This window comes from Mauremys mutica, chromosome 1 (genome assembly GCF_020497125.1).
Source record: "Mauremys mutica isolate MM-2020 ecotype Southern chromosome 1, ASM2049712v1, whole genome shotgun sequence".
In the NCBI taxonomy this organism is placed as follows: Eukaryota; Metazoa; Chordata; order Testudines; family Geoemydidae; genus Mauremys; species Mauremys mutica.
The window spans coordinates 139,378,047-139,405,938 of NC_059072.1; the positions used below are offsets into that span (position 1 = coordinate 139,378,047).

Genomic DNA, 27,892 nt, shown 5'->3' on the forward strand with positions numbered 1-27,892 from the left:
AAAAGATTCTAGTGTAGACCTGGGCTAAGTGTGTGTTGTCCTTTCTGTAAAATGGAGATGATGATAGTATTAATCCAGGGATGAAAAGCTCCTTAACTTCTTCAGAAGGAAGCTGTGGTACATGTGAAGTGCTATTATTACTCAGCAGCACTGGAATAACCTCATATTATTTGGAGGGACACAAAGTTTCTAACTTGTTTTGTAAGTCAGGAACTAGGTGGGGTAGAACATTATGTTCTTCTACTGGGCAGTACTGCTCTATGGGGCCCTGTAGCAAAGAGATGTGGCCTCCTTCAGAGATTGACAGTGAGGGGGGCCAGACAGCCCCTGGTGGGTGGAACCAGGAAGCAGAGGGGCAGTACAGGAGCAGGAAGTATAAAAGGTGGGTGCTGTAGGGCAATCAGGAGGCAGCTGTCAAAAGAGATGGACATGTTCTCCCACTCCTGATGCAGAAAATTTCACTTACCTTGAGGACTTGTCCAAGCTGCTAGACTTGGCTGATGCTGAACAGCTGCTGGGATTGCCACTGGCCATATACCCCTAGGAGATGGAGGATGAGTCTGGGGTTCAGGTACACCCTGAGGGGAGGAAGGAGCCCAGCAATAGCCAACTGCAGTCTGGCTGCAGGAGCATCTGAAATATGGTCAATGTGTTGCAGGGGGATTCCCTGCTGACCCAGTTGTGTCCCTGGGTTGGGACACAGTGGAGTTGGGCAGGCTTGTGTCCCCCTACCCCTGCTGACCCAGCATTGGGGTGGCAGTACTCCCCCTCTTCAGGCCAAGAGGCCTGTGCTTGTCTGGCTCCCACCAGAGCCAGGATGAGAGATTCTACCTGGGTGCCTGATCCCCTGGTTGGTGGGCTAGACTCTTTGGTGGGTGCCTGACCCCTGGCTGGGGGTGTGTGTGCTAGACTGTTTGGTACCCTGGCCTGTCTGAGGCCTGGGTTCCTGACTATGCCCTGCCTGAGGGTTGGGCTTTAGACTGCTTGGTGCCCTGCCCTGCCCTGTCTGTGGGCTTGGGCTCCTGAACCTCTTCTATCTTGCTGGTGGGGTTGAACACTGAGACTGGTAATTTCCCCATTATCTTAGACCAGTTGTAGGCAACCTGCAGCTCCCATTGGCTGGGAATGGTGAACTGTGGCCACTGGGCACTGTGGGCAGCTATGCAAATGTAAACAAACTGTCTGGTGGCCTGCCAGCTGATTACCCTGATGGACCGACTGTGTGGCCCTCAGGTTGCCCACCACTGTCGCAGACTTCCCTTCAAGGAGGAGTGACAGCAAAGAGGTGTGGCCTCTCTGAGATTGTCAGCCTGTGTAAGGGAAATCCCCCAAAGAAACCACAGCTGCCACAGGGGCTTCCTTCATCCTGTGCCACCTCTGCCTCACCTGCATGCTGGGGGAGCTCTTGTGGAACCCAGCTCTGCAGCACTCAGGCATTGTGTTCCCTCTGTGTAAGTCTCAGAATCCTCCCCCCTCCTGCATTTTCTTACACTTAGAGAGGCAGTACTCAGAACCCAAGTGGCTTTCTCCATAATAAGTATGTATTTAAAAATCCAACTGCAGATACTAAGGGTAGGGGAACTGACCTGACCTTCCACCCAAACTCACACCTAGCCTTCCTGCCAGTTTAGAAATGTCTATATAGCGATTTTCATTCTTGCTCACCTCTATATCAGGCTCCAGTGTCCACTGGAAGTGGTGGTGCCTAAATGCTATGAGACCAGGTCATCAAAAGCAAAGAGTACGTTATATCTGCTGGCAAACCATGCAGCTCTTAGTGCTCACACACACACAGGGCTGTTCCACAGTGTGCTGTTCCCTGAGCTCCCCTGCTTCAGAAGCCATGGTACCAAAGCTGTAGGATGGGCATTAATGCTGACTGTCTTAGCATTATCTTGCTGCTTTGCTGGGGCTCTTTAGCTTGGGCCCCTCTCCCATCCAATGGTTGGTCTTTAGCCTGAACTTGCGGTGCCCCATGTGCATGATGCTCATGTTAAAAGGCATCCAGGTGCCTAGAGGAAGGGAGGGATGCTCCTTTGACATTGTATGTGAAATGATCTAAATTGAGCTGTTTTCACCCCATCTGAGTTTAGAAGCAGGGTTAGGAAGATGTTGTGGCCCAGGTTGTCTATGCTCCTGAAAGGATTTACAATGAAAATACTGATAAAAGTCCAGTAAAGGGAAGCAGCTATTCTCCCCTCCAGAAAAGAATGCATTTTAATTATTGAAGTCCATCATTTAATCTGCCCGTTGTTCTCAGGGAGCCACAAAGCAATAAATACACAAGATTAGATACTGGGATTGAGGAAGGGCTTTGTGTTACAAAAGGAGAGGGTGGTTAATTTTTGACAGCAGGCAATGAGAAAGTTATGTTTGTATAATAGTCCAGTCACTCTCTGTGCTGTGGCTCACTCACCTGCATGTCGTCATCTTTGTGAGAAGTGTCAATAAATATTAGACAAGTACCTCTTTCTAAGCACAAAACTCCTACTGGGGGAATTCCCAGAGCACCCTATAAAAGGGATCCCACTGTCCTTTCTCAATCATATCTGTTTGCTGAGAAGATGAAGTGTGTAAACTTGGCTGTGCTGCTGGTGTTTCTACAAAATGCCATTGCACTGAATGCAGCCAACACCATGCTCCAGAATGTGGTAAGAGTCATATTATGATGTTCACAGGCTCTAATGTATTCTTTTTTTCCTCCCGCTATTCAGCTTGCTAGGAGAATCTTTTAAAATTGAGGCAAGTTGTCAGATCTCCACCTGTTCTGTGGGCTCTCTGCATGTAGCAAGTGTAAAATATCATCTTTAACAAATGTGCTGGGACTTAATTATAAATCTGAAAACAAATTAGACTGTTTTAAAAACAGCAAAATTCTGCTTTTGGTTAGGCAAATGCAACTCCTATTAAGAATCTGAATAGTTTAAATGTAAAATGCAGGTTGTAATTAATTAGCTGTGGTTTGTACTCGAGACTAACTCAATCCAAAACCACAGATGCAAATACCCTCATCCTTTGGAGTGTTCTAGATCTGGATGTAGATCTCAGGTTCATTTGCCCAGCACTCTGAAAACACAATGCACTATATGAGTTCTAGGTGATGCTGTTAATGCAGTCTCTTGATCTAATGGGCCTTGTAGTGCTGTGGACTCAAGTAGTGAACTCAGCATTGAAGGGGAGAGAGTGGCTTTCAATGCAGCATCATTAAGCAGTGGCAATTCCTGGTGGTAAGAATCAAGGCTGAAGTGCAAATATATAATAAGCTGAGGATGGGGGAATTTAGTATGTCAAATTTCTCATTGTGTGTACCCTTGGGTAAACCATAATTTGTGTTGATATTTGTAAAATTTATGATGCTCCTTGTAACTCTGCTGTTAATCACTGTCAGCCCCCCTTACAACATGATCAGGGAGCCAGACAATAGCTGCATACATTACCTTTTTGACAAGCTGGCACACAACCCTGTCTTCTCTGAATCCACATAAACAAGTGGCCCTTTTCCTGCCATCTTCCAGTTCCTCAGCTGTCCAAATGGCTGTTTTAGGGGCTCCTTATGAGTGGGACTGCCTGACTGGCTGGGGGATGAGGGAGCAGGTGATGAGGATGCAGCAGCATGAGGAGCTGAACAGGCTCTTGGAAGGAGGCCCTCAGGGGAAGCTGGCTAAAACTGGGGCTCCAGAGCACTGTCAGAATGGGAGCTCTGCTTCAGTGTGGCTTTGAAGTTGTGCAGCTGGGGATGACCCCTGCCACGCGGAGCTCCTGCAGGAATGGAGCATTGCTCTTGTATGGCTGACTAGCAGCTGCCTTCTTGTGCAAGGCCCTTCCTGCCCCATACTCCTTTAGTTTAATCACACTATTTGATTCACAGTTTATCAAATGGTTTTGCAAGCACTGGAGATTGCCACGGTCCCCATTCGGTGGAGCGTGGCTGTGTAGATTGGTGGGCTGCATCCCTGCAGTATAGTGTCTTGTTCAGTACATGGAACCTTGATTACTGTAGACTCCCAGGGATGCATGTTAAGATTCAAGAGCGACATCCAATCTTGCCAGTGCTATGGATGGGGTAGGACCTGAAACCTTATTCCATAAGATGGCAGTGAGATGGTATATATTACTTTAACATGAATGATGCACATTGTTTTGGACAGACTGAGCATCTGCAGCCTTTCATTGATCACATGTAGCTTTTTTCAAAGGAAGGACTCCATGAAACAGCATTGTACCAGAAGAAACATTAATGGTCTCAGCAGTCAGTCGGAAATCCCAATCAACGTTAGAGCTGCTGGAGATGGCTCCCTTAACGAAATCAAAGTTTGAGAATACGGAGGAATTTGGACTGCTGTTTGGATGTTGGGAGCGGGAGAGGGGGTCATGATTTAAATATGGATGGGATGCAGTGAATTGCATTGTAACAGGCGTTTGTTTCCTTTCCGGCCTACACCTCTTCCTCCCCTGATGGAATAGACTCTTATAATAATAATTAAAAGTAGTTTGGGTTTTTGATAGTTTAAATCCACTTTTAGAAAAGTTCTTTCTTTAATAAATTATGATATAAAGGGCAGTTTGTAATCTGTATCAGGGATAAAAAAAGTACTGTACCACAAAGTACCAGGCTAGCACAAATGGGGGCCTTATCAAAGGTAAGTACAATAACCATGTTTGTCTGTCCATTGGATATTTTCCTCTGCTCCTTTTTTCACCGTTCCTGCTGAGCAGACTGAAAATCCAGTGATGTGGGGAGACTGAGGGTGACCATTTCCAAAGCACCTAAGGGACTTAGGTGCCCAAGGCCCATTTTTAATAGTGACCTAGGACCAGATTTTTTAAAAGCTATTTCAGCGTTGCTGCACTCAGTGTTGTAAAGCCTAACCGAGTTAGGTGTCAATTCCCTTTTCAAAAGGATTTAGGCTCATAGGAGCTCAAATGTAGGGGTTGTGTTAATACAATAAAAAGCACCGGGTGTGAAACAGAAGCCTGTTTATCTCACTATTAGAAGTGGACAAATTTAGTCATGGTACAAAACTACTCACAAATATTCAACAGTCAATATTTTATTTTTTTTAGCTAGTTTATCCCCCTGCGCACTGATGGAGCGAGCAGTGGTGCATGGCCATAACTCTACTTGGTACCCTGCAGTAGCAGGCATACCAGCTACTGCAGGCTGGGGGGAGTTTTGAAGTCTTCAGCTCTCATGTGCATGTGGCTGAGTGTACAACCTGTTTACCAGGGCTGGCTGAAAAATATCAAATGAAACATTCCCAGTGGGGAAAATAGGGTTTAGTCAAAATTTTCCATGAAAATTGGTCTAATTTCTGTGGCTTCTTCTATCAGTGAAGTACAAACAACTTTAATTTCAAAGCACTTTACAAAGGACTAAAATCACTAACTGGTCTTGTTGCAACGACCATTAAAAGCAATGACTCCCTATAAGATTAAATATTTCCTGCTCTGCCATTTACTGACTCACTGTCTGATCTTATAAACATGCCTTAACTTTCCTGAACCTCCATTTTTCCAGTGTTAAAATGGTTATAGTATTTAACTACCTCTATGGGGTGTGGTGAAACTTAATGAATTGATATAGGGAAAATACTCTGAGTTCACTGGAAGAAATGTTGGACAGCTTAATAAATGCTTTCAGGGTCAATATTATCACAGCTTAACTTTTCCTCTGCTTGGGGACTGGCAGTCCTTTGCTGTTAGATTCCTAGTAGCATGTTGACAATTATTTGCTTTCTGAAACTTGTTCTTACAGCCATTTGCCAATGTGACTGGCTCTTTGAATGACAATGGAGTGTGCCAATGCTCAGTGTACCTGCCAGACACTGTGTTCCCTGTGCAGAAGGTCGAGATGCTGGAAATCACAGCCCAAGTGCTTTCTGAGAAACTTGAAAGAGAACTCACTAAAGTAAGGATTTTCAGTTTCCTTTTTTAAACACTGACCAGTCCTATTTTTAGTGAACATGAAACAGCCCAGCAGTCAGACCTTGCAGGGCCTGTCTTCCAAGTAGCTGCAGTGAGGAGCATGTAAAAATCACAAGGAAAAGGGTGATTAAACATAACATGTTCACTATTGTAGCATGCAAGCAGGGCCTTGTGTTTCAAGTATTCTCAGGCCTCATTCCTGGGCCTATAGGCACATGGTGTTCTTTGAGGGATGGAGGAAGGGCTTTGCTACTCTTTATGAACCATGGAACAGCCTTGTTGGTCTGTAATTGCTATATACAGTTGCAGAGGAAGCCATGATTACTGCTCCCTCCTGTGGTACTTTTATGTAACCAGCATATGGGAGGGAATGAGGGAAAGGAGCAAGTGTCCGCTTAGCCCAGGCTGAAGCATGGGCAAAAATCCACCACCTGACCCCCTCCATTCCCTTAACAGTTGAAAAAACAATTTTCTGTCAACATCTGATGCTCTAGCAATGACTACTGGATTATGCATTCTAGTTAAACTCCTTACCCTTACACTACTTTCGTTTCTTGTTACAAGGATTCAGATCTGTTCTCTCCCCCATCCCCAAGGAAAAAAACAAAACAGGCAACACTAGGGGACTACTGTTTCTCGAGAGAAGGAGAACCTGCATTTGAGTTTTGCTGGTAGATGAATATTCAGGGTTTAAATTAGGTGTCCAGGAGAAAATGTTGGACTTCTCCAGGAGCCAGATATTAAGAAATAGTGTCCTTGAATTCATCAGCATTAAAGGCACATCTGTAAATTAAAAAAATCTAACCATAAATATTCATAACTCATACTGGAAGTGATGTATAAAAAAACAATGTGTGGGGAGAATCCTATAGAAGGTCTTCTCAGTTAAAATAATTTGCTTTGAAATAACTATAGCTAATGACACATTCAGTTGTCAGTAAAGATATGAAGGGCAACTTGACAGCAATCTCAGTGCCTCTCAGCACAAGTTACCTGATGAATTAGAACCACTGTCCTAAAGTGAACTATTGTACTGGTGACCCCTTCACATAGCAAGCCTCTGAGTGCAACCCCCCATAAACATAAACAAGTGTTTTTAATTTAACACCATTATAAATGCTGGAGGCAAAGCAGGGTTTGGGGTGGAGGCTGACAGCTTGTGATGCCCTATCTGTTATATCCTTGGGGGCAGCCGGTTTAGGAAGAAATCACTTGAGGCCAGACAGCAGACAGCTAACAAAACCACCATTTTATTTACAGACTCAGAGAACTCACCCAGCCGGCTGAAGCTGGCTGAGCTATCCCCTAATAATCTAACTCAGTTACCATAGGAACCAAAAACCATGACAACCAAATACACAACATATTCCTCCCCCCCAATAAGAACATCCCCTAAATAAAACACACACTAGACTAGAGAATGAGGGTAGACTGCCTCCATTCCCGGCTAAACCCTGGGGATTATTTTGCCACATAACCATGGGCTCGCCCTAGCTAAAGATCCAGCCGATGAGGAGGCCTTCTGTCTCTAGGTGGATTACGGCGAACTTCTGGTGGTGTTGCACCCGAAAGTACCATGGGCTCAGGGTCCGCAGCACGAGCGGGTGAGGAGGTGGTATCAGCTCGTGCTGGGCAAAGGGGCATCTCAGCCGCCGGCAGTAATGGAGGAGGACAGTCAGGAATAGGTGATTCGTGATTCGGTGTCTCACCAGAAGAGGTGAAGTCAGACCCCTCAATTGCAGATGTGTCCTGAGGACTGGCATGACCTGGCAACAGCTGATCTACATGTCGCCGCCAGGTAAGATTCTCTGCAGTCCGGACTGTGTAGGAAACAGGTCCTGTTTGAGTGATGACTGTGGCCGGGACCCATTTAGCTCTGGAAGTATAATTAGGAGCCAAAACTGGCTATCCTGGGCTAAAAGTCCGGTCTTTTGCTCTGGGTGCCCGTCTGATGACTTGATATTGCTGCTGATGTTGCACAGTTTGTCTGGGTTCAGAAGGTTTCAGCAGATCAAAGCAAGTGCGCAGCTGTCGTCCCAACATTAGAAAGGCTGGGGATGCCTGGGTCGTAGCATGAGGTGTGTTTCGGTAGGAAAGTAAGAAGGTATCCAGACGCTTTTGAATGGAGTGTTGTCCCCTTGCTGATTTCAAAGCGTTTTTCATTGTCTGCACAAATCTTTCAGCTAATCCATTGGTGGTTGGATGATATGGTGCTGACGTGATGTGGTGTATCCCATTTGCCTTCATAAAATTTTGAAACTCCTGAGAGACAAACTGCGGTCCGTTGTCGCTCACAAGTTGTTCTGGCAGACCAAAACGACTAAAGAGTCCTCAGAGTTTTTGGATAGTACTCTGTGCAGTAGTGGACTGCATTATAGAGACTTCTGGCCATTTAAGATGGGCATCTATTGCCACCAAGAACATGCTTCCTTCAAGGGGGCCAGCAAAGTCAACATGAATACGTTGCCACGGGTTTTCAGGTCAGTCCCATGGGTGTAGGGGTGCCCACTGGGGTGCATTCCTCACACCCTGACATGACATACAAGCTTTTGCCTTCTCTTCAATAGCACTGTCCAATCCAGGCCACCAAAAATAGCTTCGTGCAATTTCCTTCATGTGCACTATTCCACAGTGACCAGAATGTAGCTGTTCTAACAGCTGTGATCTCAGTGGTGGTGAAATAATGACACGTCTCCCCCACAACAAACAACCAGATTGGACCGATAACTCCGTCCTTCTGGACATGTAGGGAACAAGGTCAGATGAGACCGGAGAGGTTTGTCGAGATTTTCCATGCATCAACAGGTCCATAACTTGGGACAATACTGGGTCAACGTGGGTTGCCTTCTTTATCTAAGTAGCAGTGATGGGTGTATTCTCTACCTGTTCAAAGTAGAAGATTTCCTTTTGGGCAATATCTTGATGTTTTACCAGCAAACGCAACCTTGAGAGGCCATCTGCATTGCCGTGCAGAGTGGATTTCCGATATTTGATTTCATATGTGTGTGCTGAAAGTAACAATGCCCAACGTTGCATACGACTAGCAGCTAATGGGGGAATGCCTGTGTAGGGTCCAAAAACTGACGTCAGAGGTCGATGGTCTGTGAGAAGAGTAAACGATCGCCCAAACAGGTACTGCTGAAACTTCCGAATTCCAAAAACAATTCCTAATGCCTCACGTTCGATTTGGGCGTAGTTAGTTTCTGCTTTGCTTAGAGTGTGTGAAGCAAAAGCAATAGGTCTCTCTTCTCCCGAAGGCATAATGTGTGACACGACTGCTCCCACTCCATAAGGGGAGGCATCGCAGGCCAATTGTAGGGGTAAGGATGGATCAAAGTGCGTTAGAACTTCAGAATTTAGCAATGCATCCTTAGCTTTGTTAAATGCAACATCACAGGCTTCAGTCCACTTCCAGGCCTTGTTCTGCCCAAGGAGCTCATGAAGTGGTTTTAGCAGTGTGGCTAACTGTGAGATGAACTTTCCATAATAGTTCAGGAGTCCTAGAAACGAGCGCAGCTGGCTTACATTTCGAGGTGGGGGAGCCTCCACAATAGCTTTAACTTTTGCAGGGGCCTTATGAAGACCTGCAGAATCAATGATGTGTCCCAAATATTCAACAGAGGGCTTGAAGAATTCACACTTGTCTTTGCGAACTCGTAGGCCATACTCTTCCAGTCTTTGTAGGGTAGCCTCTAAGTGATCCTCTTCATTTCTTCCAGTGACCAGGATATCATCCAGATAGCACTGAACTCCTGACAAGCCACACAAGATCTGGTCCATAGCCCTCTGGAACAGGGCGGGAGCAGATGTTATTCCGAAGGGTAGGCGGCAGTATCGATAAAGCCCCTTATGAGTCACAATAGTCAACAGCTCTTGGGACTTTTCATTGACGTGCATCTGTAAATATGCTTGACTCAGATCAATCTTACTGAACTTTTGTCCCCCAGCCAGGCCTGCGAAGAGGTCATCGATGCGGGGAAGCGGGTATTGCTCTGCACACAACACTGGGTTGACAGTGACTTTAAAATCACCGCAAATCCGGAGAGAGCCATCTTTCTTCACTATTGGAATGATAGGAGTGGCCCATGAGCTATGGGTAACTGGTATTAGGACTCCATTGGTGACCAGGCGCTCCAGGTCTGCTTCAACTTTTGGCCTGATGGCATATGGCACAGTTCAGGCTTTCAGATATTTTGGTGGACTGTCAGGTTTAATGTTCAATGTCACAGTGATTCCCTTCATACTTCCCAAATCATCTCCAAAAACAGCAGCATGTTTCCTTAGTATAGGGGTTAGACTGGTTTCTTCTTTAGTCATCCGGTGCACTTCTGCCCAGTTCAGTTGAATCTTCCCAAGCCAAGACCTACCCATTAAGGCTGGGTAGTTACCTCTCACCACAAACAGTGGCAATTTAGCCACCTGTCCATTGAGCTCCACCTTAACATCAACAGTGCCCAGCATAGGCACAGCTTCTCCCGTATACGTCTTCAGAACAGTTTTTGTTGCCTTAAGCGGAAGATGCTGTAGCTTTTCTTTATACACAGTCTCGGAGATCAGTGAGACGGCTGCACCGGTGTCCAGTTCCATGCGTATACGTTTGCCATCCAATAACGGGGTTACCCAATATTCATGTGAGCCCACTGCCAAAGACAAAACATGCAGTGGCACTTTCTCTTGCACTGAGGTGTCACCTTGATCATCCTGGGTCTGCTCTAGGGTATGCAAGGTTCCTCTTTTTGTCGGCCAGACCACAGGCCTCCTTTTCTTTTGTTTACAGGCACACTCAATGTGTCCCTTTTTGCCACAGTGTCGACACACCAGGTCCTTACACCAGCATTCCGATGCCTGGTGACCCGGCTTACCACAGCGGTAACATTCTTGACTCTGCACCGTTTTGTGGGTCAGTTCTTGTGACACTTTTTGCACCCTAGGGGATGCACCGATGTATTGCGCCTCCCTTGTAGCCAGTTCCATGGAGACAGCAATATCAACAGCCTTCTGTAAGGTAAGCTGAGCCTCTGTCAGTAGGCTCTTCCGTATAGCTTCACTGTACAGGCCACACACTAACCTTTTCACGCAGGGCATCATTTAACATCTCTTTAAATTCACAGTGTTCTGCTAGCTTTTTTAAAATGGCTACAAATTGTACAACTGTTTCATCTTCCTTTTGGTCTCTTTTGTGGAACCTATATCTTTCAGCAATTACCAGTGGTTTTGGGGAGAAATGGGACCCCAGGATTTCCACAATGTCACTGTAAGATTTAGTCTCAGGCTTAACAGGGTGTAGTAAGCTGCGTAGCAGGGAGTAGGTTTTAGCCCCTACAACACTTAAGAATATTGGCACCTTCTTTGTTTCTGTAATGTCATTTGCAATACCAAAAAGCTCAAAACGCTCAGTATACACATGCCACTGCTCTATTTTCTCATCAAAAGGTTCCAGTGGCCTGGTCAGAGTAGCCATGATTTTAGTTTCACTTTCACAGTCAGTGCAAACAAGCAGTATTTTTATTTGTTTGTTTTGTACCTTGACTTATACTTCTTTCTGTTACTGGAGCAGCACCAGGATCCCATCCTCGTCGCCACTTGTTATATCCTTGGGGGCAGCCGGTTTAGGAAGAAATCACTTGAGGCCGGACAGCAGACAGCTAACAAAACCACCATTTTATTTACAGACTCAGAGAACTCACCCAGCCGGCTGAAGCTGGCTGAGCTATCCCCTAATAATCTAACTCAGTTACCATAGGAACCAAAAACCATGACAACCAAATACACAACACTATGCTATAACCTCATGACTCCCTGAGGGCCCCAACCCCCAGTTTGAGTACCCCTGCTTTAGGAGGAATGTGGAACTTGACATTAATGATCCATGAAAACACTAGGTATTTAAGGGTCCTAAAGTGCTTCATTGTGGTCAGTAGCCAAATTTCAATTGCTTTCAAAAAGGACAGGATCAGGTCTGTAATTCCCATCCTGAAACTTGGACTAATTCTGCAAGGCCCTCCCAAATCAGAGGGGACTGAAATGAGACCCAACTGAAGCCAATCTCCTATTGAAGTGAAATTCTGCAATGGGAGTTTTGCTTGAGTAAAGATCGAGTACAGATGGCAGGAGTGGGCTGACTTTTTGCAACCCTGTAGCAGTTTTTTTTCTTAAAGCTGGACTCTAGTGACCAGATCCTCAGCTGATGTTTTCTTGAAGTCAGTGGAGTTGTGCCAGTGCATACCAGTTCAGGAACTGGCCCTCACTTTTCAACTCCAGTGACAGATACAAAAAAACCCTTGACATAATCCAAGTTTCACTGCACTTATGTTGAGTCTGATCAGCCAAACAGTGTCATAAAGCAGCGAGTTAGTGTGACAGATCCCCAATGTGATCCCAGGAAAAGAGAAATCGGGTCAAATGAAAAACTGTATTTTAGTTTAACTATGAGGGTGTTAAAATTTTGTAGTTAATTGTTTGTCTGTAGAAAGAAAATACCAGGCATTGACTCCCTCATCTGAGCTGAAATAAATTTAAATGTATAGATGGGGCAGAACTGAAGATGTTTGAATCTGTGCATCTTTACTCGTTTCATGTAAACATATTTCTCAGGCTGTCTTTGACATGATTTTCTCACCCTCAATGTGTAACCCAATGTACCACTTGTTTCCTGAAAATGCTTATGGAGAAAATGAAACAATAAAACCAAAAGATCTTCCGACTCATCCTAGTGATAGCGGGGTCTGAATCAAACCTCTGGGTTCCAAACATCTTCAAACTTTGGGGATGTTCAGATCCAGATTCAATTTTGCAGCCCAGACTTGCCTTTATACAGTTATGGCATGGAAAAGTCTACTGAACTATTGTAAAATTTGAAACAACTAGGCAAATCATAAACAGTTGGATTTTGGTTTTGAGTCCGAGAACCACTTTACAAAGAGGTTTGAGGTAACAGACAGATCCTCACGAATTTAAATGGATGTAGCTCCATGGAAGATAGTTTCCACCTTGCCCATTTACACCAGCTGAGGATCTGACCCAAATGCCATAACTGCATTTCATCATCCCCTTGTGGGGGTCAATCTTGCTGTACATGCTCAGTGAAAACTCCATTTGACACTAATGGGAGATGTTCCTGAGAAAGAACTGCAGGATCCATCCCTTTAAGAGGGGCTAGACATGTATTATAAGTCAGATATACAATCTGATCGAATCATAGCATATCAGGGTTGGAAGGGACCTCAGGAGGTCATCTAGTCCAACCCCCTCCTCAAAGCAGGACCAATCCCCAGGCAGATTTTTGCCCTGGATCCCTAAATGGCCCCCTCAAGGATTGAACTCACAATCCCTGAGTTTAGCAGGTCGATGCTCAAACCACTGAGCTATACCTCCCCCAACCCTGATTGTAGGCTGCTAATTCAACAAGTGGGGGGTGCTTAAAATCAATAGGAAATGAATTTCACAGGCAGATATTTGGATATTCCAAATCAGTAAAAACTGTAGGCTGAAAATATTGGTGTAGCTTTTTCACCAATATTCACCTGTAACTTGAAACTTTTACCAGAATAAAATGAACCTGCGGGACTAATGCAGGAATCAGCTCTTCCCAGCAGTGGAGAGGAGTATGGCTCTTTGTGCACCACATTAGAAGGGGAGAATGTGCCTTTCAGTGCTTTGACCACAATGCCTAGAACATGCTCATGCAATAAAACAGCAAGAGCAAATTAGGGTGACGAAATGTCCTGATTTTATAGGAACAGTCCTGATTTTTGGGTCTCTTATAGAGGGTGCTATTACCCCTCCCCCCCACACACACCCTGTCCTGATTTTTCACATTTGCTGTCTACTCACCCTAGAGCAAACACACCTGCCCAACAGATGAAGACTCTGTTAAAGGCAGATTACTCTGTTGGAAATAGTTCTCTTGATCTCAGGCTGGGTTATATGACATGTGGGTGACACGCTCACCATGTGATCATGGAGGTCAGACTTGCAAGTGCATTGGCCACAGGCACATGCACCTTCTCAGAATTCAGAGGGGTAGCCGTGTTAGTCTGGATCTGTAAAAGCAGCAAAGAGTCTTGTGGCACCTTATAGACTAACAAAGACACCTTAGTCTATAAGGTGCCACAAGACTCTTTGCTGCTTCTCAGAATTGCTTGCTCATGTTATTTCTATCCTAGTTTCCCTTCCTCTCTATCCTTTCTTTCTATGCCTTCCTTCTGCTTCCTCATTTTTTCAGTCCCACCGTCAGGGGCGGCTCTAGCAATTTGGCCCCCCCAAGCAGTCATGCCTGCGGGAGGTGCTGGTCCCGCGGCTTGGGTAGACCTCCCGCTGACATGACTGCAGAGGATCCGCTGGTCCCGCGGCTCCAGTGGACCTCCCGCAGCTGCGGATGGTCCGCTGGTCCCATGGCTCCGGTGGAGCTTCCGCAGTCATGCCTGCGGGAGGTCTGCTGTCCCACGGCTCCGGGGGACCTCCTGCAGGCATGACTGTGGAAGGTCCACTGGACCCGCCTGCCGCCCTGCCGGGAAAATGCTGCCCCACCCGTGCCCTTGGCGTGCTGGGGTCTGGAGCCGGCCCTGCCCACTGTCCAGCTGCATGCTGGAGGAGTGTCTGCTTGCATGCCAAGAAACCTGTGATAAATACCAGTTTCAAGTAACTGCCACAATAAATGAACAGTACAGATTTTCCCCCTGCCCTTTTCAGGCTGTTACTGTGACAATGCTTGCAAAGAAGGAAAAACTAGATAAGAATTCTTATGCATGCCTAAAATAGCTGAATTTTATTTCTTTAAGGGTGACATTTGTGCTTCTGCAGAGGTCCAGCACAAAACTTATGCACTGCTCAAACCCCACTGCAAAGCTCTGAATGTGGGATGCATGGTGAATATTGATCTGTACCCCAAAATCTAGTTTGTGTACTAGATTTCTGAGATGGTGTGTTGGCCTGTTAGATGGGAGCAGATCATTTTGATACAGTCACAAGCTATTTAAGGCAAAATGGGTCTAACTGCCAAGCAACAGAGCATCCATCTTGGGGTGGGGGGGAGGCATTCTCCTAGGTGGCCAGCCAGGCCACCTGGGGAAAAACAGTTGGAGGCAGAAGGAAGACTGGGCCTTGTAGCACACTCCAAATATGCCTTGTGTAGTGCCTCTGCCTTGTGCTGAAATTGAGGGGGATGGGGGGCACAAACAGATCAAGACATCTGAGAGAACCAAAACTCCTGAGCTCAGGCCTGAAGCTCTTACTTACGAGTAGCCCTTACTTATGCAGGTAGTCCACTGACTTCAACAGGTTGCAGATTTGGCATATTTGACAACTAACTTTTTCTTTTAAAGCATTTGTTTTAAGTGATATTGGCAGCAGGATAGATACCCACATTCCTGAATGTTTGAGCCTGTGGTATAAGTAATTGCACACATCAATATTCTCATATGGTTGCCAACTTTGCTCAGCAGTTTTCAAATGCATTTTTGTGCATGTGGTGGGTTCATGTGCAAACTTTACATGCACAGTTTAGACACCAACCCTTAAGCATCTTCTCCACAGAGAAGTTTACTGGAGAAGTCTCCCAGCTCTCAGATTTGTGATTAGCCAGGCACTCCATCTAGAATCCATCTAAGTCTTCCAACAAGATGGATCTTGCTCTATGGCCTAGTCCAAGTTTGGGTAGTGGTAAGGGATTTTAGACATACCTATGGTTGATTGCCAAATAAAATAAGTGTCTAAATTTATATCCATATATGGAGAAAACCATTTGGCTATCAAAACTAAATTTAATTATTCCTTAGTTTGAATGTACACAGGGCTAGGATTGAGATCTGATTCTCAGTTTGTGTAAATCAGTGTAGATCCATTGGAATCTATGGACCCATGCCAATTTACAACAGCTCAGGATCCATGGATGTTTGCATTGGAAGATCAGATTGGTTTATAATGGATAATCTCTCTGGAGATGTAATTAGCACAAAGAATCCAAAAAATGCAATTTCTATGAAGGATCCTCTCTCAAATCATGTATTACTTTCATTAAGGAAGTTAGGGTCCAAAACAAGCAATAGAATTGCATTTTTTTTTGGTGTATTGCATCTATCAGTGATGTGAAATACATGTCACACCTGATTTTTTTGGGTGTGACATGGCATTTCCAATTTGGCATGACCTAGCCTGGATAACACAGAACAGCAGCAAAGAATGTGGAGCTCACTCTTTTCACTTTACTGACATGCATGCCATATTGCTCACACCTTGGAAAAACAATTGCTACTCTGTAGTGTTCTCTCCTTCTCATAAAAGAAGCAAAGGGAAAACTATCCTCTTATGCTTACCACAAAAGTCATCAAGTTTAAAAGATCATGCCAAAGGAATAGTCAGTACAAAAAAATTCAGTGTTACGACTCTCGTTGTAATATGATGGTCCTAAGTTACTTGGGATAAATTCTGCCCTAAGGTATGTGCACACTGAAATGCACATGGTATGTATCTGAGGGCCACAGTTGGCACTCATTTTCTGTGTGCATATGGACTTCAAGACTTCAGTAAAGAAAATTGATAGGTAAGATCTTGTGGGAAGTCTAAAGGGGGGAAGTTCAGGATAACTATCAGTTTTTAAAAGAGACATTAAAGTCACAAGAGCAAATGATCCCCATGCATGGGAAAGATAGAAGTATGGTAAGAGACAACCCTGGCTTAACCAGGAGATCTTCAAAGACCTGAAACTGAGTCATACAAAAGTGGAAACTAGCTCAAATTACAGAGGATGAATATTAAAAAAAAAAAGCATGAAATTCAAAATTAGAAAGACCAAGGTGCAAAACAAGATTAATCTAGCTAGGGACATAATGTGTAACAAGAAAACATTTTACAAATATGTGAAGCAAGAGGAAGACCAATGACAGGAGAAGCCCATTACTCTGTAAGGAGGCAAAGACAATAGCTGAATACACAGTAATGTCTGAGGTGTTAATTGCCTTTTTGTTGTTTTCACCAAAAAGTTAGCATGACTAACAAAGTGAACATCTATGTAAATGAGGTAAGACCTTAGGCTAAAATAGGGAAAGAACAAGTTAAGAATTACTTGGACAAGTTGGATGTCTTCAGGTTGGCAGGATTTGATGAAATAAATCCGAGAATATTGTGACAAACCTAGACTGATTGGGTACAGGAATCTGGTAGAGGAAAACCAGTGTCCATAAGACACCTGGAACCAATTAACAGATTAGAAGCCATCAAGGGGAAAAACAGGTTAATCAGGTCACCTGAAGCCTGTTTAGAACAGGCTGGGACTAGTTTAAAAGGAAGCCCTTTCAGAGAGGTTGGCTGGTAGGAGCTGACAGTAAGTTGGTATGTAGTGGAAAGTCTGGGAGAAAGAAGGTGCACAGTAAATGAGCCAGAGGACAAGCATGGTCAGGGTGCTGCTAGGGTCTGTTTGAGAAAGTAGCCCAGGGAAGGGCTATAGTTCTGGTGGTATAGGAAAACTACGTGTTGCCAGTGCCATTGGGGGCCCTAGGCTGGAATGTGGAGAAGAGGTTGGGCCTGGGTTCTCCCCAACCCACCCCACTCCCTAGGCCCAGCATCCCCTGGACCTGCTAAGCCTAGGGCCCCCCACAAGTGCTCAGTGCCCTGCACACCACCATCCTGCCCAGTGCCTCCCAACCCCCACAACTGCCCACTCCCTTCCCACAGCCCCTCCACTACTGCCCAGAACCCCCACTCCCTAGTGCCCCAACACACAGATCTCCCTCAGCCACGTGACCCACCACTGCCCAGTACCCTTCCCCACAGCCCCACCCCCACAAGTACCCAGTGCCACTCCCGGCCGCACTCACCAGCCCTGCTGGGAGGTGACTGTTAGCTGAGCTGAGCCAGCAGCGTGGTCAAGGCTGGTTCCATTGCCGGGATGGGGAATTGCGCCGGCCCCTTGGGAGCAGCACACTCAGCCAGGCGAGGGCCTGCCCCTGCCCTGGCCTGGCTCCCTCAGGAGCCTCTTGCCTGGAGGGGCCCAGCCAAGCCCCCTCACTGCCCCCTCATCCCAAACTGGCCAAGGTTGGTCAGAGCCAGAGGCGCACTCAGGTCTGCCCAGGGGACGGAGAGGAGAAGACAGGTGGGGCCAGGGATCAGAGAGGAATGGGAAGGAGGGGCTGGGAGCAGAGAGGAGCTAGCAGGCTGGCAGGGCCTCAGGGCAAAATGCAAACAGAACAGGCTGGGTTGGGGCCCTTTTGAGCATGGTCTGGGCCCCATGGCACTGCTGTAAACTTGGTATTGCTGTGGCAGCCAGCCCTGATTACTGAAGGAGGCACACCTGACAGGGATCAGGTGATTTTCCCCCATACAGATTAGCTGGAAGCTGAAGTGAGGGGAAAACTCAGGGAGAGAAAAGACTGCTGGGAGTGAGGAGGCTCCAGCAGAGTCCTGGGCTTTGTGACTCAGGGTTTATCTGTGCCAGTGGTGCCCAACCTTATTACACAGAAGTGCCACAAACCTGATGTGGGCCAAACAGATTTGACATATTTGAATAAGATTTAAAGTCACTTGTATTTATATTTGAAGTTCAGCTTGTTTATGTATTTAGATATGTAAATAGACAATATCATACACAGAAACAACCTGTGTAAACTAAAATGATGTAAACATGATGAAAAAATGCTAATGAATGGGCTGTTAGTATATTGTGTTAAAGCAGGCCACAGGCCTTATTAAATGCTCTGGTTGGCTGTGTATGGTCCACAGGCCATAGACTGTGTACCCCAATCTACCCTGTCCCACAGTTTGGACCATGGGGGGTGTGAATAGCAATGCGCACCGAGATGCTGCACTGTAACTCGCTCGTGTGGATGCTGCAGGTGCAACCAATAAGGTTCCAAGTTTGCCTTCATGTAATCCTCTTCAAACAGGACTATGTTTGTGTGAAGAAGGAACCTGCTAGTTTATGTCCCTGGCATCCACACAGGGAGTTATAGAGCAGCACTTTAGTGCAACCTGCAGGGCAGTACAGATGTAGCCTAACATTCCAGCTAGGAAGTGCTGGCAGTAGCCTGCTAAGGCAAGGGGGACCCTGAGGCCTGGTCTACACTACACGTTTAAACCAAATTTAGCAGTGTTATACCGATTTAACCCTGCACCCATCCACACAATGAGGCCCTTGATATCGATATAAAGGGTTTTTTAAACCGGTTTCTGTATTCCTCCCTGACAAGAGGAGTAGCGCTGAAATCGGTATTGCCATGTTGGATTAGGGTTAGTGTGGCCGCAAATCGACGGTATTGGCCTCTGGGAGCTATCCCACAGTGCACCATTGTGACCGCTCTGGAAAGCCATCTGAACTCAGATGCACTGGCCAGGTAGACAGGAAAATCCCCGCAAACTTTTGAATTTCATTTCCTGTTTGCCCAGCGTGGAGCTCTGATCAGCACGAGTGGCGATGCAGTCCCAAATCCAAAAAGAGCTCCAGCATGGACTGTATGGGAGATACTGGATCTGATTGCTGTAAGGGGAGACAAATCTGTTCTATCAGAGCTCCGTTACAGAAGACGAAATGACAAAGCATTTGAAAAAATCTCCAGGCTATGATAGACAGAGGCCACAGCAGGGACTCAGCACAGTGCTGCGTGAGAAGTGTAACGGAAGGCCAAAGAATCAAATGAATGCTCATGGAGGGAGGGAGGGGGGACTGAGGACTCCAGCTATCCCACAGTCCCCGCAGACTCCGAAAAGCATTTGCATTCTTGGCTGGACTCCAAGTGCCTGAAGGGTCAAAAACATTTTCCCTGGGTGTTTCAGGGTGTATGTCGTCAATTTACACCCTTCCCCTCCTCCCCCCCCCCCCCGAAAGAAAAGGGAAAAAAATCATTTCTCGCCTTTTTTCAATGTCACCCTATATCTACTGCATGCTGCTGGTAGACTGGGTGCTGGAGCGCTAAACAGCAGCATCCTCTTCCCTCCCCTCCCCGGTGGCAGATGGTACAGTACAGAAGGACTGGTATCCGTTCTCATCATCAGCCCGTGAGTGCTCCTGGCTGGCCTCGGTGAGGTTGGCCGGAGGCGCCTGGGTAAAAATAGGAATGACTCCTGGTCATTCCCAGAAGATGGTACAGAACGGCTGGTAACTGTCCTCATCATAGCAACTGGGGGCTGACCTCCATCAGCCCCCCACCCCCCCCGTCATGTCTAAAGAAAAGATTCTGTACTGCCTGGACTATCATAGCAGCGGAAGGCTGGTCTCCTCTCCCCCCGTACCCTTTAATGTTCTGCCTGGACTATCATAGCAGCTGGAGGCTTCCTCCCCCTCATTTTATCTCACTAAAAAGTCTGTGTTTCTTATTCCTGCATTCTTTATTACTTCATCACACAAATGGGGGGGACACTGCCATGGTAGCTCAGGAGGGTTGGGGGAGGAGGGAAGCAACTGGTGGAGTTGTTGCAGGGGCACCTCCTAGAATGGCATGCAGCTCATCATTTCTGCGGGATCTCTGGGGCTCTGACATGGAGCAGTTGTGCTCTCTGGTTCTCTAGTACACTTGCCCCATATTCTAGGCTGGACTGACTCTATTTTTAGACAAAACATAGGAAGGGAATGACCCAGGAAGTCATTCCCATTTTTGCCTATGCGCCCCCGGCCAACCTCAGCGAGGCCAGCCAGGAGCACCCATGATAGTAGCAGATGGTACAGAACGACTGATAACCATCATCTCCTCACCAATTTACAATGGCAGATGGTGCAATATGACTGGTAACAGTCTCTGCTATCTTGCAAAGGCAAATGAATGCTGCTGTGTAGCAGTGCAGTACCGTGTCTGTCAGCAGCATCTAGTACACATATGGTGACAGTGACAAAAAGCAAAACAGGCTCCATGATTGCCGTGCGATGGCGTCTGCCAGGGCAATCCAGGGGAAAAGGGCACGAAATGATTGTCTGCCGTTGCTTTCCCGGAGGAAGGATTGAGTGACTACATTTATCCAGAATCACCCGCAACACTGTTTTTGCCCCATCATGCATTGGGATCTCAACCCAGAATTCCAATGGGCAGGGGAGACTGCGGGAACTATGGGATAGCTACGGGATAGCTACCCACAGTGCAACGTTCCGGAAATTGACATTAGCCTCGGTACATGGATGCACACCGCCGAATTAATGTGCTTAGTGTGGCTGCGTGCACTTGACTTTATACAATCTGTTTTACAAAACCGGTTTATGTAAAATCAGAATAATCTCATAGTGTAGACATACCCAGAGAGAGTAGGGGAAAGACAGCAAAAGCTGTCCAGGCAGGGATGCTTGGGAGCAGGAAGAGAAACATTTGCTTGTTTGATGTTAATTTGGGACTCTGATTTTTATTTTTAGTTTATATTTTGTGAATAAACCCAAGCCCCAAGGACGGGTATTTTGACCTCAGAAAAAGAGGGTGGAGTCTGCATAAGGGGCCCTTGTGGGGGAAACAGAGGCAAGTGTTGCAGGGTGACTTCTGGCCATGAGGGGTTGCTCACAATGTTGTTTCCCTTGTTACAGTGAGGAATAAAAAAAGTGAGGATTATGAATGAAATTCTGCCCTCAGTAATGCACATGCAGTCCCAGTGAGATTGCACAGATGTAAAGATGATATAAAACATGCTTGTTATAGTTGCTAAACTGAACTTGAAAATGTGCTTGTTTTTTAGGTTAGCCAATATACTAAAGCAATTGAGACGTATGAACAGAAAATCCAAAACCTAACGATCAAGGTGGAACATATGGAGTCAACCAGTGTTTCTTACACAGAGTTGGACTTTCAGTTACTGAAACTGGAAATCAATGAAATGGAGAGACTGGTCACTCAGCTGAAATCCACACTTGTTGGAAGCAATGTGATTGTTGAACAACTATATGTGGAGGTAGAGTATGAGGGTTATTCTGCCATTCAGTTCTGTTATATCACTGAAATTTGGAATGTCTCTACTATTTTCAGTGGAGTTACTCTGGATTTAAATCAGTGTAAATTAAAGCAAATCTTGGCCGTGAGCATGTTAGCATGTTTCTTCATATGTGACAAAAAATGGCAATTTTTATCATTTGTGTAACTGAAAGCTAAAGTTCTTGGATGCTGCTATATTAAATAAATATACTGTCTACATTATTATAATATTGATTTATGGGCACCCATGCCTGAAACCTTCTGTGTTCCAAAAAATAATTAAAAACTTAACTTATTAGGATAGTGTCCCAATCAATATAAAATCAAGAACCTCTTCCCAATATTCAATAAATCAGATTTTCAAATTTGTTATCACTCACCTGATTGAATAATTGCTTTTGATGGTAAGTAAAATATCATTAGTTTATTCACTGTCTTTAACATTAAATGAGTAGATTATTTATCTGGGCAGGTAAATGTTCCGGACACGTCTGCAAGGCTGAAATCATTTACCAGTATGTAAGCATGCAGACTCACCCCACGGCACCTCCTGCGGTGACTTCTGGGAATTAGCTCATTCCAGCTCTGGAGCACCCTCTGCAGGCCGGTGATCTGCTGCCTCTTGGCCCCCATGTCCCTCCCAGGACCTAGTGCCCCTTTATCTGTCTTAGGGTCTCCCCTCCCCAGGGAACCTTCACCTACTATCCCCACCTCACCTCAGTATATGGCTACTGCCAGTCATCATCAAGCCCCCATGCCCTGGGACAGACTGCAGGATCAGCCTATTCATCACTGGCAAGGTTGGGTTTGGACCTGCTGCCTTTGCGTACCCCTGGGCTGCCCTCTGCAACCCCCAGGACCCTTTGGCCTTATGCTAGGCCACAGCCTGGGGCTTTCCAGGCTGGAGCTCCACAACTCCTCTGCCTTTCCCCAGCCCTGCTCCACACAGGTACCCTGTCTCTCTCTCTCTAGCTCCCTGCAGCCAGGCCCTTCTCCCTCTACAGCTAGAGAGAGAGGCTGCCTGAGCACCTGGCTCACAGACATTTTATACAGGCCTGCTGTGGCCTGATTGGGGCATGGCCCAGCTCTGACTGCTTCCCCAATCAGCCCAGCCTTTAGAGCTGCAGCCTTCTCCAGGGCTGCTTTCCAGCCCTCTCGGCAGAAGTGGGTGTCCACCCTACTACACGGTAACAGTTAATAACCAAGTAAGCCTTATTGGACATTTCTGGGTGATCTTTAGCATTATGATATATAACTGAGTGCTAAAATCACAAACATTTTCTTGTAGTTACAGACATTAGCTTGAGACCAGATGTTCATGCTAAAACTTATTCTAGGGAATATTTCCTAAAACTTGTTCTGCAGCACTTTTTCTGAAATGATAAATCGAACCTAAAATGTTTGTGAAATAAAGTTGACTGTAATTTAAAGTCATGCTGAATTTTTATTTCTCTAGATCAAGAATCTGACTCTCATGGTAAATGATCTGGAATCATTGGACAAAAACAATATCCTTTTAATCCGTCGAGAAATTGTGGCTCTCCAGAATAGATTGAAGGAATGTGAAAAACACAGAAATCAAACCACAACACCCTCCTATTTCCCGCCAGGTAAGCATTGCGTGTATAAGTCACATGAGAAGGGATGGGAGAAGTAGGAAGAAGACTGAGTTAAATGAAATGACAATAAATCACAAGTCTTGGAAAATTTGCCAGATGTACTAACATTTCAGCAACAGGCTGATACAAAAGATGAGGGCAGGAAACAAACACTTTCACATACTCCTACTGTTTTTCAAGTGGAAAAAGTTGGAAAATAGTACAAAAGTATGAAAAGTAATGTTTTGCCCTTCATCCAAACTCTCTTAGTAGTACCTCAGTACCAGCAATATTATTTGAAACAAATCAGACTTATAGAAGCATTAATATCCATTTAATTTTGAAATAAGATTGCTGTGAGTTAAGTTCAGTAATAGATTCAATATGTTGACAGTTAAGAACAAACCATAATGCCAGAGGTAGCAATAAACAATAGAGATGTAAGGCGAATGGCTCAAATTGATTTATGGAGTTGGTAGGTTGCAAGCCACTTTGCATCATGTGCATTATTTTTCTTGCACTGCATTAGCTGAGGTATGAGCACTTCCAAACATCCGTATTTGTGCCAAGTACTGAGGCCATGTTCTTAGCCATGCTAATTGCCATTTGCAGAGTCACAGCTCCATGCCTGCATTGTGTGCTATATCTGGAAATGAGGTCCCAGGCCTCAATGGTCCATTCCCAGTCAATAAAGCACTTAAACACGTGTTTAAATGCTTTGCTGAATCTGGTTCTGTCTTTGTTTATTTATCTCTGTTCTCAATGCTAATAAGGCGGCAATGATGATATTTGTGCTGTGGCCACCTCTCCATTAGGAATAGACTAATCCCAGCAACTCTTTTCACATAGGCTTGCAAACCAGTCATCAAATGATATTCACTGTACAGATAAAATAGAAGTGATTGTGTCAGACACCCTATCCACTAGAGCATGTGCAACCTCTGCACTGATTTGATATCATCAGCTATTGCCCTCAATTGATCAATTAATAGAAACATGAAACTCAGGTCTTGCAGGTAAACTTTATTTCACCTCTAAGAGGGAGCATTGTCTAGTGGTTAAAGCGCCTGATTTTGAGTTAGGAAATGTTGGTTCTAATGTTGGTTCTGGTCTTGGCACTGCCATTCACTTGCTGTGTGACTGTGCAGGTCACTTAACACGTGTCTTGGATGACCATGCTTTTAAATGGAAAAAACTGACACACATTCAAGGGGACATCTTTTAGGGCTGCAGAGAGTCAGACAAAAGGAAACTTTTATTTTTAAGTGTGCTGATGTCACCACTGCCAGCTTCTGACCCACGGAGACCTGCATATTTTGGAGTGGAGGATTTTTTCCAATACTTTAATGTTCTGCATTTATTGTGAAACACTGAACAAGTGTCATCAACAGTTGCTCTGAGCAAAGGAACAGCTTTGATAGCGTTTACTTTCATTCAAGTTCTCTTCATTCCGGACATTGTTCATTACCCTGAAAGCTCATTCCACGGGCTGTTTGTTCTCAGTAAACAGTGCAAATTCTACACAGCATAGCAATGCATCTCGAACAAGCATTGTGTAGCTATAAAAAAAACCAAATATTTTGGCTGATGAAATGAAAAAAAAAAAACACAGTATATTTCAATTATCCTGGGGCATCATAAGAAAAACCAAGATTATCCTGGTTGAAATAGGTTGTATTGTCACTTTATAGTTACCTCACATGTAAACTGGGGAGCTATTGTGAGGCTATGATCATTAATATCTGAATTGCTTTGAGAGCCTCAGATGGAAGGCTCTCTGAAGTATTGTTTTAAAGTGGTAATTTTGACAGTAGCATGCTAATCTGAAATGACCCTCTTGAGCCAGTGCTGCTAATTCTCCCTCCATCTTCTAAAACTCACAGAGGTACAGTGAAACAAGATGTTCCTTCTCGTTTCCCCTATTTCCAGAACTGTGCTCCACTGCAGAAGCAAATGACCTAAAATGCTTCTGAAATTGTATTTTCTATGTGATTTCCCAGCCCAGCGGGGTGGAAAGCATAGAATAGGTGGAAACAGAAAACTGGTCACTTATCTGAAACAGAAGCTAATCACTTATTTACTGCAAGTGAGTACCAACTAAAAACTGAGATCTCTAAAATGTGTTGCTGGACTGTTGGCTGTTTTTTCAGTATGATCCCAGTTCTAGTGGTATGACCACTGTATTTCAGTCAGACTGGAACTGCTACAGAACTGAAATGCATGTGCTGTTTACATGGTGCAAGGAAAATCTTTGACAAAGATATGTATTTCTGTTCTTGCAACAATGCTGATTCTTATAAAGCACACACACTAAATCCTCTCTCCTAATCATGCCATTTGAAAAGCTTGCATTTTCTCTTTGCTTACAGGCAGCTGTGGTCATGGTGGAATTGTGAATATCAGCCAGCCCTATGTTGTACAGCTGAACTGGAGAGGATTTTCCTTCAAATATGGTTCCTGGGGTAGGGATTACTCTCTTCGAACTCCGCAGAAGGACCTATACTGGGTTGCACCTTTGAACACAGATGGGAGACACTTAGAATATTACAGACTTCATAATTCCTATGATGATTTGTTGCTATTAAAAAATGCTAGAGAGTTAAAAATTCCCTATGGGGGGGAAGGCAGTGGCACCACAGTTTACAATAACTTCATGTATTACAATATATATAATTCAAGAGATATGGGCAAGCTCGATTTAAACACAAACACATTGGCTGTGAGGAAAGCTCTGCCGAATGCTGCTTATGGTAACCGTTTCTCTTATGCTGGTGTTGGGTGGCAAGATATGGACTTTGCTGTGGATGAAAGTGGATTGTGGGTAATTTATTCAACCGAGGACAGCACGGGTAACATTATGATTAGCAAACTCAATGAGACCACACTTGATGTGCTCCATACTTGGAATACAAGGCAGTACAAGCCATCCATTTCCAATGCTTTCATCATATGTGGTGTTCTATATGCCACAAGACCTGTCAACACTAGGAAAGAGGAAATATTTTACATATACAACACAAACACTGAACAGGAAGGTAAAATTAGCATAATTATGGATAAAATGTTAGAAACAATTCAAAGTATCAACTATAACCCCTCAGACCAGGTCCTGTATGTTTACAATGATGGCTACCTTGTTAAACACAATCTTATTTTTCAACCTGTGTTGCATTGATATGAATATAAACAACAACTAGAGATCACAGAAAGTCTGATTTTATATCCCTTTGGACAGTGTTAATGTTAAATTAAGGCCTAATCCTACCAAGAGTAACTCCTGGGCATAAGGTTTATTACCATGAGCTGTCCCATTGAAGGATAATATGCTCTATGCCTGGTACAAGATTAGGTTCATAGCTTTTTAATTGGTGTCCAGATACAGTGGCAGCAGGAGTACTAGAAATGCCTCTGCTATAAACATAGATTAAATAGACGATTTAGTGACGGACAGAACATGTATCATGATAGGGAGATTGCTCACACACTGATGTGCATTTGGAGGAATGTCTGTATTTGGATAACACATGGAAACTGAACTGCTGTTTTGTCATCATTGCTCAAAGTATGCAAGGCCATAAATATCATATTAAATATTGGCCTCAAATAATTACTAAAAGATTAAAATTAGAGGAGAATTGGAACTTGATCTTTAAAGAGCAGACCATTGGTTAAGCTGAAGCTGTGGAAATGGTTGCCTTGGCTCCTTCTTGCAACCCATCAATGTATTTTAGGTGGCAGGGCACCAATGCATTACTTTCCTAAAGCTGCACTTCATGAAAAAAAATATTATTAACCATTTTTGGACAGTTGCATTTTCTTAGCACTGTGTCCTGGGGGCCTGACCCAAAGCCCAATGAAAGCAGTCCCTTGGTATATGGCACATGCTGCAGTAGAACATAAGCTATGCCATCCTACATGCTCCATTTAGTCCTGGAGTCCTTTTAGTCTGCAATTTACTGTGATCTCCATTAGCATCTTTCAAAAACACTCTGAAAACAAGGAGCCAAATTAATTGCCAGTATAATTCCATTGGCATCAATTATCTTACATCGGGGGTGAATCTGGCCCATGATCTATCAGTTACAGAATACTGAAGTTGGGATAAAATGAGTCATATGCTCTTTATTTTTAAAATGCCATTTATAAGATTTTTGTACCAATATCTGTACTGTAATCGTGTCAGAAATAATTAGATGAACAGTTATGAAAATGCAGTAAAAGTTTGCTGGTTTTCTTTTATTAATTCTGTCTTTGTTTTATAATCTGGATCAGCAGATGTGAATGATTAATTTTTGTTTAATAAAGTGTTATAAAAATCCAAACCCTATAGTTGTTTGTCATTGCACAACAGCTGGGAAACTTTTGGGATGCATCAAGAAGCCAGCTTGATCCAGGGCCCCCCAGAGGTGGGGGCAAGTGGGGCAATTTGCTCCGGGCCCCACAGAGGCCCCCGCAAGAGTTTTTCAGGGCCCCTGGAGCAGGGTCCTTCACTCATTC

At 44.8% G+C, this 27,892-nt stretch overlaps 2 protein-coding genes across 3 annotated transcripts in view; one reads left to right on the top strand and one right to left on the bottom strand.

The window, feature by feature from the left end:
* LOC123355760 (scavenger receptor cysteine-rich type 1 protein M130-like) overlaps positions 1-27,892 on the bottom strand; it is a 301,663-nt gene that overhangs the window by 223,890 nt on the left and 49,881 nt on the right. The window lies entirely within an intron of this gene.
* On the top strand, positions 418-27,717 carry LOC123355767 (olfactomedin-4-like). Of its 2 annotated transcripts, none has more exons than XM_044998443.1 (5): positions 418-571; positions 5,756-5,908; positions 21,565-21,777; positions 23,254-23,407; positions 25,765-27,717. In XM_044998443.1, exons 1-5 carry the CDS (start codon positions 548-550, stop codon positions 26,568-26,570), a joined length of 1,350 nt encoding a protein of 449 aa, XP_044854378.1. In that variant the 5' UTR covers positions 418-547; the 3' UTR covers positions 26,571-27,717. The 2 variants fall into 2 exon arrangements, with proteins under 2 accessions (XP_044854378.1, XP_044854369.1); XM_044998434.1 differs by lacking the exon at positions 418-571 and adding an exon at positions 2,256-2,651.